This window comes from Platichthys flesus, chromosome 23 (genome assembly GCF_949316205.1).
Source record: "Platichthys flesus chromosome 23, fPlaFle2.1, whole genome shotgun sequence".
NCBI lineage: Eukaryota > Metazoa > Chordata > Actinopteri > Pleuronectiformes > Pleuronectidae > Platichthys > Platichthys flesus.
The window spans coordinates 9,244,070-9,258,138 of record NC_084967.1 but is presented as its reverse complement, the minus strand read 5'-3'; the positions used below and the strand labels follow the sequence as shown (position 1 = coordinate 9,258,138).

Below are 14,069 nucleotides of genomic sequence, written 5' to 3'. Positions count from 1 at the left end.
AGGATCAAATTTGTTGTACTCTGCAGGAAACAATACATTTTCCTCATTAAGATTGCCTTCTTATTTTAGATCAGACGCAACTGTAGTTCCTGTGCGTCTCAAATTCCAACATGAGAACCTCTGGCCCCAGCAGGCATAATACATGCTGTAACAGAGACACAACCGTCTGCCACTGCTGACGGAGCCACCTTCAAAATGAATCACTGATGGCTGCAGTTTGTCTCATGGCCCACGTGTCGGGACGGAAAAGTTACGCCACCTTCCCTGTCCTAAATGCCTCCATCCCTGAGGAGACACCATGGCCAAGTGCATGGGTGGATGACCACAGGGAGGAGAAGGAAAGCCGAACAATGATAGGGAAGAAAAAGTAAAATAAAGAGGATGAGCTTCTTCAGAGAAAAAACGATATGCAGAGAGGGAGAGGAGTGCTGGTGAGCGGAGAAAGAATGGAGAGGTAGTCATGTGACAATAAACACATATCCAGTATAGTAATCTTTCTTTTCATTATTGTTTTATTACAAATTTCACCATCAACAAACACTGAAGTCAAGCCCTCTTCAATGAAGTTTACATTGAGAAGCAGCAGGTTCAGGTTGAAAGGCTGCAGTCGGACACATCCACTTGACAGTACCTTGAAAGTTTTCGGTCATTCAGGGCGAGAGCAACTTAATGTGAAACATTGATCAGATAGACCTTAAAAATGAATTTACAATAAATAGAAATAACCTTAAACGATATAAATATATTTCACATATTTAACATAATTCACAAACATATTAAGGGCTGACGGTTGACTCAAAGGCTTCTAACTTGAAAGACTCAGATGCTCAAAGCTGTATTGGAAATTTTGAGTAATTTGAGGTAAATCTGTTTGAGATGATATGATATTTTCGGTCCTTTAAACTGAGTGCTCTATAAAAAGACAGAGTGATTTTGTATCAACACAACGAAAGGATTGTTTTAAGATGAGAAGTTCAATTTCTCTCTGTCATGGACTGCGATAAAAGGGAGCTACACTAGTCCTGCACCGGGTCGGGAACATGGACATTTAAATAATTGTGTACTTTTTAATATCTATATCAGTTTATAAGAAACCTAGTCAGCTGCAGGGGGGTTGTTCTTTATTGGTATAACCAATCACTCAAATAACTACATTAAAGAACAATCTTTGGGGATGCAGGTTTGCAAAAAGGGAACCGTGCAGGACTCTAAGCTGGAGTACAATCAAATAGTGTCAACTCTGACGATACAACCATAAATAAGAAATTAGCCATACATTTTTACAGTACATTGACATTCAGTGTAAAAAATGTCCTTACAAAAAGTTACTGATTTTACAAAGTGTGAAAAATAGCGTATTCTTCCCCATTATAAAAAAAATGCCACTTTGAACGAGGCAGGTGAAGTCGCTTCATGTGTAATGAAACTGAACAATGGAGAGTATGAAGACACAGTACATACATGAAGTCGATGTGTTGGTTCCTGGTCGGTTCAGGCCAACGTGCTACAAAACTCATGTGCTATCAGAAGCCAGAGTTTATCAAAAAAGTCCAGTGTAAAAAGTTGTTTTTTTCAAATGGCTGATGTCTCTTAATGTTCGATCGCAGTTCAAACATAATCATAGTGATAGTTAAAAAAGTGGCTCCAGGAATGCTACAGAAGTTTTGAGCGGCGACGGAATAATTTAATTTCACAAACCGACACTTTTATAAAATCAGTAGTTCCTGAAATTCAGGCTACCTGATATTCAAGTGTACTGTGCTTATTATGCAGTTCTGTGTGTGTCCGTTAGACAGTTGTGACAGACAGGAAGGCGTTGTGTACTTTCGAGCCCTCAGGGACTCGGGCCCCGTGGCTCATCAACTCCTGGATCGTCATCCAGTTGTCGAGAATCTTCTTGTTTCGTTTCTTCATCATCTTTTTGTGACTGAGCTCTAAGATATTGATCTCTTTCCTGCCCTCGGCTCCGCTGGCCGGCCCCTCTTTAAGGCACTCCAAGCGGCTCTTTTGCATGAACTCCCTCCTTTTCCTTTGCTCCCTGGCCCGCGCCAAGTGCTGCTTCCTCTCCTCTTTGCTCCAATAGCGGCCCATCTTCATCTCGCTCATGGCATCATCATCCGTGGTCATGCCTCCGCTCCTCTCCTCTCGGATCCTCAGCGCCCGCTCCCTCAGGATGCGGTCGCGTGCAGGTCTTCGGGCCACGTAGCGCGTGCCGTCAGCGCGGACTTTGACCTTCCACTCCAGACGGGGCTCCCCAGGGCGTCCACTCCGGTGCACATTATCTCTACAGACGCTGACCAGGCTCAGCTGGCTCTGGGAGTACTCCAGGGACGAGTGCTGCTGGAGCAGATGCATGTAGCTCTGCAACACAGAGATATAAAAATAAGAGCGGTCATAAGAAGAGCTTTACCCGAGGGCAAATGACTGAAACATCTCATCTTAATGATACAAACCTGGAGTTGCCTGGATCCTCCTTGGCCTTGATAGGGGGTTGTTTGGTATGAACACCCATAGGGAAGCCCTCTCCTCGACTCTCTGGTCCTCCCTTTCTTCTCACACCTCTCATCATCTGCAGGCATGGCAGGGTCAGACTCAGACCTGGAGGGGTTGCTCTGGTCTGGGCTGCTGGATATTACCAGGCCTTGGTCTGCCGGTCTGCTATGACTCGGGGGGCTGTGGGGTTTGGGGATAGGGATGGGGCTTGAGGATGTTGAGGAGGCTAGTCTGAGGTTTTTCTGGTTGGTGATGCTGATGTGTCTCTGTAGCGAGTGGTCCGGAGACCTCTCCATACCTAGCGGTGTCGACCGTGCACTCTCAGCTGTGTTGTAGGCACTGGAGCTGTCCTTCTCCCTTAGCTTGTCGCTGTCCAACCTCTCTGGATGTTCATGGATGTCGGCCAGCCTGCCGTGCCGCTTGTGCGTGTCTTTGGGGCTCCATCCCGGTGAGCAGGGAGCCGGCTGTGAGGGGTCCAGCTTGTGTGTCTGACGGAGTTGATGCGCCTGCATGATGTTCTGGCACTCCAGCTCAAGACTACGTAGTTCATCATTCAGCATCCTCAACTCATGCTCCACACCTCCCCCGCCTCCCTCACTGTCCCCACCGTTTGCTTCCTCTACTCCCTGCTCAGTGACGCTACACTCTATACTGTGTCGAATAGAGTACACCCCACACTCGCCTCCATTCCGGATTTGACACTTGAGCTCCAGAAGTTGCTGGAATCGATTCTCTAATCCTAAGACCCCACCTCCACTATTGCGAATACTGAGAACTCCTTCTTGGCCTTGACGTTTGGACATGATCCTTTGACCCTGGGTGTCCTGTCCACTCCCATGTCTTGTGTGCTGATGCTCTGCCTGCCATCGGTCCCTCAGGCAATGGGCCGGGCTCCTCCTGTGTAGCCTGGCAAGCATGGGTTGGTGCTCTGGACTGTCTGTACTGCGTCCGAAGCCGCTGTCTTGATTATTGGAGGAATACGTAGCTGTGTCTGTTGTCATCTCTTCTTCAGCTTGGTGCTGGCGTGAGAAGACACATAAAAACAGCATCATTCACTATTTTTCTTGCTGTACTTGATTGGTTACATTATGCTTTGTAATTGGACAATTGTCAATTAAGTATCTACAATCTATATTTATGTTGGGGAATCCTGCACCTCACATACTACATCCACGCAAAGGCTTGTTTTACTGCCTCTAAGTCCGAAAAGAGTTACACAATGTCAAACAATGAAAACGTCACTACCCAAATACTTCCATCACCCTTTACTTTGGCATGGTTGTTAAGCGATACATCCACTTGAGGGCAGCGCAGAGTTAAGGGTCTCTAACAATTAAAAACAAGTGGAGGAGGATGTGAAAATATACCTCTTAAGAGGCAAAAGCAACTGTTCTGCCATTGACTTAACTTTCTTCCTTGTGTGCTGTGGCTGTCTCGCTTGAACTATTGGTTACAATGCCCCCTAGGGTTTCCTCTGGTACTGCAACCTAGTGCTTTGGTTACCCATAAGGAACTATAACGATAGCGTAGTTAAATGCCATAGCCATGATCTTTTCTCCTAACTTTTACCATACAGTACCATAGCTGCAAAGTATGAGTTTGTCCCTCCCTCTCTCCTATCACCCGTCTACCCGTCTTTTCTTTCCTGGATACTTTTCTGCCTCTTTCTGGCTTATTTTGTATCATTTCTTTCAGATCTGACACTCACCTCATCCCCTCTGTCAAAACTATGCTGCTTCTGCTTCCTCCTCTCCTCCAGGATCTCCATCTTCAGCTCCTCCACCAGCTCCTGCTGCTCGTCATCCAGCCATACCTCCTCCTCCTCCAGCTGAAATCACAACATCTTGTCAGAAATCTGTCTCTCTCGCTGCACATGATTGTGTGGAGCAGAAACCTCAGACAATGCACTGACAGTTCGGCAGGCAGCTAGTTGTTATTGTACATGACATAGGTTTTCAGGAGAGGGCAGGGAGCCTGTGTAGGTGTGCTGTGTGTTCACCTGGATTTCTGGTCTCGTCACCAGCAGCACGATGCTTCTTGCTTCTTCGTTTGATAACATGGCCACGGCTTTCTCTCTGTCTTGCACCTCACAGCCGTTTATCTGCACATCACAAACAAGTTCACGTTTAGGGAAGAGAACTTGCAGGATGTCCTCACGACATACCAAAGAAACGACAGTCTATAATTTTATCATCCATGCAACTGTCATGAAGGGAAAGATGAGTGTAATAAAACTGCCAATTTCTCCTATTTTTGCGAGGCACCTTTTCCCCTCTCTCTATCCCTCCATTAGTTTCTCTCTACACTTCACCATACATCCCTCTTCCCTCCTGTCTCCCATTACCTCCTCCAACTTCCTGCATCTGCAGGGAGAGAAATGGGCAGGCTGCACGCTTGGTGAGGGGAGTCAATAGCGTGTGCGTACGAGTTTGACCTCACGCAAGTCCGCTCTCACTACACATCCAGACACACAATTAACTGTTGTTTGACAGGTGGCATTCATCTTTTCTACACCAGAGTAATGGGGCTGTCAGACGGAGATAATAGGCCAGGAGTACAAGAGGCCCCTAGCTTTACTCACACGAAAACAGAGACACTACAAAGAGAGAACGGAGGTACTCTAACATTTTCTCTATTCATGTTCTCTACTGATACTCACAGAAGAGTATTCACACTTAGAATAATGGAGTACTCAGATGGACCACCCTCAGCAGTGAAAAAGTTTCAGTGGACCAGCTTGCCTACATGTGTTTTACCCGATGACAGCATAGGGTCAAGAATATGTAATTGGCGCAAATGGTGGCTTAATTTCCATGAGTGAATCAGGGGGCACTCATCATAGCTAAAGTATTTGCTTTCTTTTTCCTGCCTAAGTGAACACAAAAGCTGCTACATAATTTGATGATGACACTGCCGTGTTCAATCTGAGATAACACAAAGTTCACACACTCCACCAACAGGAACACAGTGGACTACATGGGAGTATCCAAAATGAGTCACGCACAAAATGCTATATAAAATAAATGAGGCGGAGATCTGTTCAGACTGAATTTCATTTGCAGGATATGTTCTGAACCATTTGCTTTATCTATAAGTACGCCACCATTACTGACAATAACTCATAACTCATAACTCAATTCATTTGTCATTGCTACTCCCTTCATCTCTGTCAGACATTTTTTTCAGTATAAAAAGTATATAAAAAGTTTCTTGTTATAATTTTTGTGGTCCTCTCTGAAGTTTATATGTTGTTTCACCTCTGTTAAGTGTTGTTTTGATCGTTATCCCAATGAATGTATTGTGAAAAACAGTGTAGAAGTGATCAACATGAAGAAAGAAGAAATTAATAAAAAGCCACAAATGTGACTCAATAGAATATAGAGGCTGCTACATGGAAATAAAGTTGGTAAGGAGTAAATTAGTGATTTTGAACACAGCCTTGAGTCCAAGGCTTTGTTTTTAAATGTCTTGCCAAAAGATAATTAGCTTCATCTCATATATAACAGCAAAAATCATCAGAGCAAGACCCCATGACTCAGAAACGCAAACAAAGAACTGAGCGACTCTTCACATTCTGCTGCTGTGAACACAACTTGCAGACCATGTGGCTCTGGAGGTTTAAATAGATAGAAATTTCCTCAAATTAGCTCAAGGATGAACTGATTAAATTTGAGAACCCCCCTGACATGAGTCTGGAGAGGAGATAAAACCACACACCTGTAAAATACGATCTCCTTCCTTGATGCGCCCGTCTCTCGCTGCTATGCTGTTTGGCTCCACCTGTGCAGAAAGAGCATGGAAATCAATGCGGGTAGCTGGTCAGTGCTGAACGGTATCACTCTCACCAATGCTCTCACATCAGGGGCCAGGAAAACATCTTTTGTGGAATCACAAAGAGAGAACACATATTTTTTCATTGAATCATTGAACGTTTCCTGCATCCACCCCCTGATCTGGATCCACACAAAAATTAAATCGGTTCTTCCCTGACCCATACCGCATCCTACCACTCAGGTTTGTTATATTCCATTCATTATTTTTTGTGTAATCTTGCTTACAAACAAAGCGACAGGGGTGAAAACATAACATCCTGGCTGGAGATAATAATGAATCACAATAATAGTTGAAAAGTGTGCAGCTCTGGATCCTGCAGCTCTGGAGTCAAAGGAGCGATTCTCATATATCCTGAGTACGGCAGCGGGTTACTGACTACATGTAAATCTTTTAACATTATATGGAACAGAATGGGTTTCATATCTGGAGCATGAGCGACGAAAGAGAATCAATAAAAAAAACAAAACAACTTAAAACATAAAAAACGTTGCTGGTGTTTACGGCGCAGACTCGACTCTGCTCTAGTTGACTGAATCATCGCCTCATACGTTTGTAAATGAGTCCCAGTGGATGCGAGCCACAAAACAACACTTCAAACCCACAACAATCATTTGATAAATGTTGTTCTTCTTACATTGAACCTTAGTGGGAAAAATAAAATTCCATTCTTCCCAAAGTTGCAACCATAATACGTATCAATTTTAATGAGGGTAAATTAGCATTTCTATCCTTTTATCACGTAAACAGGAATAGAAATGTTTTCAGTCTGCACGGGGCTCAGAAGGGGCTGTTGTCTTTGTGCAGTTCAAGAAAAACAACAAATCTGTTGATATGAATATAGTTCATACTGATATAAGTAATAATGTGTATAAAGGCTGCGAGGAGTCAAATATACTGCAGCTCTTTGTGATTCTGCCGTTTATATCATTATGGCTGCTTCCTGCTCCTCATGGCAGCTCTTACTTTTCACACCCTCACGCCTTTGTGTCCGTGCGAGATTGAAACTGCACCTGCACTCAGGCTCAACCCCCCCCCCCTCATTAACATGTTTAAAACCCCTTAAAATGACACCATTCATTCACTTTTGTCTCTCTTTTTGCACGAGGAAGTACATTTTTTTCCCCTGAATGAGATTTTAAAATCAGCTGTGTGTTCGCATGTAGGGTATGCAGAGATGGGGGGGCGGTGTAATGTGTCATTGAAGGTGCTGCGGTTGGGGGGGTAGAGGAGGCTGTTGCTCAGAACCAATTAAAAGCTTAAAACAAGAGGGGTGTCAAACGGCAGAATGGGAATCACACTTCAAACTCAACTTCCTCCTTAGCTAAGAGCGGCTCGTTGCACTGGCAACATTTTTCATTCCTAATTTAGTTAGACTTCCATTCTGCTTCACTATGTAAAGACAGGAAATTAAAATGGGATTTCATGAACGTCTTTTCACAACTTCCTAAACGAGCAGAAACTGATTGTAGGGGCCTGAGACTTCATTAAGAGACACTTGTTCTTTTCTTCAGTTAAAAGTAACCAATCCTCTCTTTGCAAATACCTGGCTGACATAGATGCTGGTGTCCTCCTCCTCGTCGGTCCTGTAGCAGAGCGTCAGGCCGAGCTTCTCCTGGTTGTTCTGCCGACACAGCTCCACCTCCTGTGACACACACAAACACACCAAACAACGTTTTAATCCAATAATGTTTCACCTCTTAGGATCAGAAGAGGTCTCAAGTGGATTGGATGGATTTCAAAAACATAAAATTTGATTTCTGAATTACGAATTAAATGGTCCATCTCATGGGAGACCAGGTCTAACTTGATCATTAATATTACGTCAATATTACTAATCACTTTAAGGGAATGATTAAGGACGAAAAACTGCTTTAGGCAAAGAGACCTTTTCACATTCACATATTGATTTTTAAAGTTTTTAATAAATTTGCTTAGCTCTAAGAGTGACTGAAACATTAATTTTGAAATTTAAAAAAAAGGTATTTAAAAGATGAATAACAGTTTTAAAAATGTGTAAAACACAATTTTGAAATTAAAGATTAACAATGATGAAGGGTCCGGGGTTTAAAAACTTCTACGAAGCTGGAGATAAAACCTATCCGGCATGTGTACCGTAACAAAACAAGTAGATGGAATCATTTCAACATTTTGGTCAGAGCCCAGCGCGACTCTACAGTGAATAGACGGTGTTTAAAGATGGACCACTCTTGGATGATTCTTCCCAATACACACAACTGAAGCCAAAAAATCCTTGATACAAATGCTGCCATCTTGCGCAGTAGTGATCAGTGGATGGAGAGTATTAGATGTGACCTATAGTGCAGCTAGCCAGCAGGGGATGATTGAGGCATTTTGGCTTCACTTTTGGAAAGCGGTCAGGTCGTCCATCTTTAATTTACTGTCAATGGTGCAGCACATCCACCTGGACCGAGGTAGCATTCAGTTCTAAAGTGGTTTTGTCCCTCTTGGTCCTGGTTCAGCTCCACACTCTGCTGCTGTGTATTCACCTAGAGTGAGACTAGGAGTCGCTACGCTACAATTCAGAACCCAGAACAGTGTAAGGACACCATAATATATGAAACAGACACAGTGGCAGAGCATGTGTTCCGTTCATCTGTGAAATATCAGCCTGTTGGTGTCGCACTGAGCTCAGCCTGGGGTAGCAAAGCCGGCAGCTCTTTGATGGCCGCTCATGACGGATGCAAATTTCTCTCAAATTTACCCCCCTGATTTGCGACTGGCTGCTTTTGATCTCCGCTGTGTATGAAAGGTAATCGCATAAAGATAACTCTGGCGGCAATCTTTATTAACCCCATGCTGCCAAATTAATTTAAGCGCTGTGAAGTCGTGAAAAGGAGGGGTGTAGCGTAGGGAGGGGAAAAAATAAATAATCGGGGGGGATGACGTTGGGTGGTGGGCGAGAATTAAGCCCCCTTTTTTTTGTCATGGGAAACCACGATATCAGAGATTGACAGGGGAAGTAATTAATTTCTGTGGCATTTAACCCCCTATGCAGACAGCCCTGACCTTCAAAGGTTGGGGTTTGTGTTATAGGGAGTTTGTTATATTGCAACACAGTGCACCAGTCGTTACCACACGCACGCGCACGCGCGTTCCTCCTCCACCGGCTGATTTGTACGAACCCTGACAGGGAAATACCAGCAGTGCACAAAGAGATCACACTGTACTAACGCCCGAATGTCAGCACACATTGGGTTATACACTGGGTTTTTAGTGAATCACTGGCGTCAGTTATCGTGGCGTAGTGCTCACTGCTGAGTGGTGTCCAGATGTGCGGAGCCAGTGGGCGCCGAGACTTTCGAAAGTGATCGATTAGCGATGATTGGATTGAAATCTGGGCCGCTGCAGAGTTTGAATTATCGCCCCGTGGTGGCAATTTGCAGAGAATTTTCAGTATACATTAACCACATTTAACACATGTTATATGAAAAAATATGGACTGCCAATATGTGGTATCGTGTCTTTTTTAGAGCCACATCCAATATCTTTTTCAGTCACAAGACATTGCTGCCGAGCCTGATGTTCTTCAACTCATTGCCTCCACACAGCGGACGATGATGCCTCTCAGCTGTCACCTCTCTGTGGCCTTTAATGTGCAGTGATGAAAATTCAGTCAGTCAGGAAATTAAACTTCTTTCAGACTTTTTTGGGGATTTTTTAAAAATCAGCTGTGGTCCTTGCCAACCAGTTTGTTATGATGAAAGCTTTTATGGCCACTGGTCATCTCACTGCAATCCATTTGGCAGGGTTGTGCCAAAATAAACCCAATGATGTCATCAGGGTTACTTTGGTTTGGAATTTCCTGAAAAGGGGCAAATGTCCGAGTTAGTTTCTGGAACTCTTCCTGCCAGCCCCCTTGTATTTTCCACATTTCATGTTTCTGGTTAATCAGTTTAGGATTATTTGTTCTTTTTCAATATTTGGCATCACAATATCTCTCTCTATCTTTTGGCACTTGTTAACTATGATAATTTGGCAAACTGCTCTCTGGCTGCTGTCTGCCACTGCATTAACTGGGACTGACCGAACATAGATTTCATTCAAATCCGCCATCATTCATCATTGCCTGGCAAGTAGATAGAAATACCCACAATTACTTAAAATTGCAGAGAAACATCATTATCTCGTAATTCATAACAGTTTTTTTTAAGTAACTGTGATTTAAAAAAGGAAAGTCTTTCTATTTCCACTGTGCACTTTATTTTTTCGACTGGAACAAACAAAGCATAACATAAAACACCATAAAACTGGTTCCTCTCTAACTTTGTTTCCTCGTGCACCTTCTGCCGTTGCAGGACGGTAGATTTGGCAGAACTAGAGAGTATTATGACAGCAGGAGCGCCCATGTGGACAATCAGTTTGAAGGGAAGCTAAGGCTGGCAGTCAGAAGTAATGTTCCTGGGAATGGCAGCACCATTCTGTTTCATCCGACAGGAAAGCCGTTCGTTTTTCAGTTAGATACACATGGATGGACGGAGGTAAGTGGTGTGTGTCTGGCAGGTGGGGGTGGGAGTTGTGTGTGTGTGCGTGTATGTTTATACGTTGGTTTGTTACATTGAAGCTGACCTTGTTCTGATACTATACTGCTATTACCACACACATGCAGTCCTCCCCCCCCAGCCAACCCCGACAGGAAAGTCTCCAGATGACGTGGAGTTGGGACCACAGCTGGCAGCAGAGGGATCCTAATGACCCACAATGCAGTTCACTGAGCCAGGGAGCGCCCATTAAACCAGGTCGGGGAGAACTGACAGCACCAAACGTCACCCATCACTGTCACCTAGCGTGACACCGAGGTGCACTCCCCGTCTGACTTGCATGATGCGTCAGTTAGAATGGAGACACTTGTGGGTGCAGAGCATTGACTGAATAGGGCGTACACACCACACACACACACACACTCACACACAGATACACACTCACCTCACCACAGGATGTTAAATCTAAGACATGTAATTGGCCCCTCTCTGTAAATTGTAGCCACTTTATTGTTTGGTGAAAAATTCCAGATCTACAACCGAGACAGACAAACAATAGAAGAAGAACCGTAGGAGGAGCAGGATCGCTTTGCCTGTGATGACATAATGTCTGAACAATGAGGATGTTTATTTTGATGGTAGTAATACAATAGTGATGACAGTGGAAATGATATTAGCGAAGTGAACTGGTCAATTCATTATCTCCATTCAAACGGACAGACAACTCCACTCTGAATTGACATCAAACTGACGCTTACCAGTCTACAAACCAGTCACTGTCAGGTAGATGCAGCCCATGGGACAGGATATTTTGTGTAACACAATGTGAAACTAAAACTAACCAGATCAAATGTTCAAATTATCTAATATCATCATCTTCTGTTTTTAATTAGTTTCCCCACTGATAGGTAGTGAGCACTCTCTATTCACAATCTTGATGACGATTTCAAAAGAGCCCAACTATTCCTGAAAGACAGTTCATGATGAAAGGGAAACTCGCTGCCTGAGAGTGAAGCACAGAGGCAATTCAACAGAGGCCTTTTCTCCCCTTCGGTACCATTACATGAAGAATGGCCTTTCCTTTTCAAACCCAAGGACTGTGCTCCGCTACACAAAACAATCCAAAGAGAGTACACTTCTCTGACAAGGGCCGGACAATTTTCTTGTATTATTGTGGTATAGGCAATTTCTCTTGTATTGTTATGGGACTTGTGAGCAGCATAGCTCTTGTGAGCTGGACTTGAAGATTGTCTCTTGGGATTTTGTATTACTGACACAATGGAGGCCTGAGAGTCTACTGCATCAACAGAAAAGACTCAAACCTTTTTAATCTAGTTACAACAGCATGGAAAGACACAAATAACACTATGAGCCTTTATATTGCTCTCAAGTGTTGTGCTCAACAGTTTTATCCTTCACTGTCAATTGTGTATATATATCTCTCTATATATATATATATATATATCACTATAAAGCTATACCAGACAGAGGACGACTGTGGTTTTGCTTGAAATGCTACAAATGTATTTTTTAAGGCTAATTTCATTACATTTTAATTCAACTACTTTCCTGCTCAGCAATACATCATAATGTCCTTGTATCATTGCCGTGCAATGCTGTACCTCGTATTCATACTCCTCCGTCCTGTCCACCCCTGCAGGCGTGTTAGACAGGTACTCTGGACATTCATAATACTCGTGCTCCATGGTTTGGATGGAATGACAGCTGGAGAAGAAAAAGAAAATGGATCATTAGTGCTTGTTCTCTCGTGCATGTTTCCAGTGTGTGAAATACTCTATTATACCTTCAGAATGAGTGTATATACGCAGTTGAATGCTTTTCCATAGCCAGTAGAGAAGCTTGCTGTTCCGTTCCCCCCCACACATCATGATCGACGTCACACATGCATTGCTCTAATCGACAGTCATCGAATCATGGCACATGGGTGAATGTGCTAATTTGACAAGACAGAGCCTGTTCATATTTTTGCAGCATTGACAAAACTATTATTATTTGCTAAATAACTGACAAATTTCCATTTGAATAGGAGGCTTCGATGGGGTTCTCAATCTTCTGCATGTGCATGTATTTCTTCACAATGCTCATCCTATTCTGCTACAGAACTCTGAACAAGCAGTGCAGACTTTACCCATTACCACTGTAAAGCCGTGACCTCTGTAAATTGCTGCCATGATAATTGCCTCTTCATAATCATTGGCCGATGCTGGTTGATTTGTAGTGTTATAGGACAAATTGATTTCATTTGCTGGCAAAGACCTATAAATAGCCACAGAATGGATGTCTCGCCAGAATGCCAGCTCGATCAGCCCATTGGCTTTTAATCGCCCAGCAAAGCTCCCATTAAAGGAAATGGATGTATCACACAGAAGCAATTATTGCTTGCAAGTCTGGCTCCGCAAAATGATATCACAGGGACAAAGCACTTAGCTCTGCTGGAGGTTTCCACACTGTGATACAACTGCTTAATAACTACCATGAAATGAATTGTCCGACCTGCCCATATCATCTCAGTGTGTGCCATTAACACTCAGGTACCATTCAGAAGAAGCAGGGAAGCTTAACCCTTTTTGCCGTTGCAGTACTGTTACAGAGATTTCCCTCACCTGTCAGACAAAAGGAAGGGACAGATGTCAGGGACAGGTGGGGTCGCAGGCCGGAGCTTGGCCAGTGCCATGATGTGCTCGAAGGTGATGTCCGTCTGTGTGCAAACGTCGACGACACACACGTCCTGTGGCATGCCGTTGTGGTTGTGTGGGGACGTCCCCGCAGCTGTGTTAGGGGTTCGCCTGAGAACCTGGACAACGATGGGGTCTCGCCTGATGGCCTCCGCCACCGCCTGGTCATGGTCGACCTTGGAGAAGTCACGCCCGTTTACCTGAGGACAAGGAGAACAAAGAGATTTTGAGATTCACCAGGCTTCACCAGGATAAAACTTCACTCAGCACAAGAACAAACTATCCTCTTCTGTGACAGATTCATGCTTCTTTCAAGAACATCCTTTTCCACATTCACACCTAGGATCCACTACCTTTACACCAAGAAGCAACCCACTGTGACGTCACCCATCTGTTTGTGAACTGCCGTTTTAAAGCCTTGAGGTTGGCTATTTTTGGAGGAGATGGGGGTGGGCCTAACCAAGAACTTGCGGACACTGCACGCCAACCAATAGCTGTGACCTGCACCCATTGGACGGTACGACCGGTCAGTCACATGTCTTAATGG

General features: G+C 44.0%; 1 protein-coding gene across 1 annotated transcript in view; it reads right to left on the bottom strand.

The window, feature by feature from the left end:
- Positions 1-544: 544 nt before the first annotated feature.
- The window catches only part of pdzrn4 (PDZ domain containing ring finger 4), a 32,940-nt gene continuing 19,415 nt past the window's right edge, over positions 545-14,069 (bottom strand). The window contains exons 2-9 of the mRNA XM_062383023.1: positions 13,451-13,722; positions 12,449-12,551; positions 7,871-7,969; positions 6,211-6,273; positions 4,493-4,594; positions 4,202-4,321; positions 2,454-3,512; positions 545-2,361 (exon numbers count right to left, since the gene is read on the bottom strand). Of these exons, the coding sequence (XP_062239007.1) occupies positions 1,789-2,361; positions 2,454-3,512; positions 4,202-4,321; positions 4,493-4,594; positions 6,211-6,273; positions 7,871-7,969; positions 12,449-12,551; positions 13,451-13,722 (2,391 nt within the window). The 3' untranslated portion in view covers positions 545-1,788. The remainder of the gene's footprint in view (positions 2,362-2,453; positions 3,513-4,201; positions 4,322-4,492; positions 4,595-6,210; positions 6,274-7,870; positions 7,970-12,448; positions 12,552-13,450; positions 13,723-14,069) is intronic.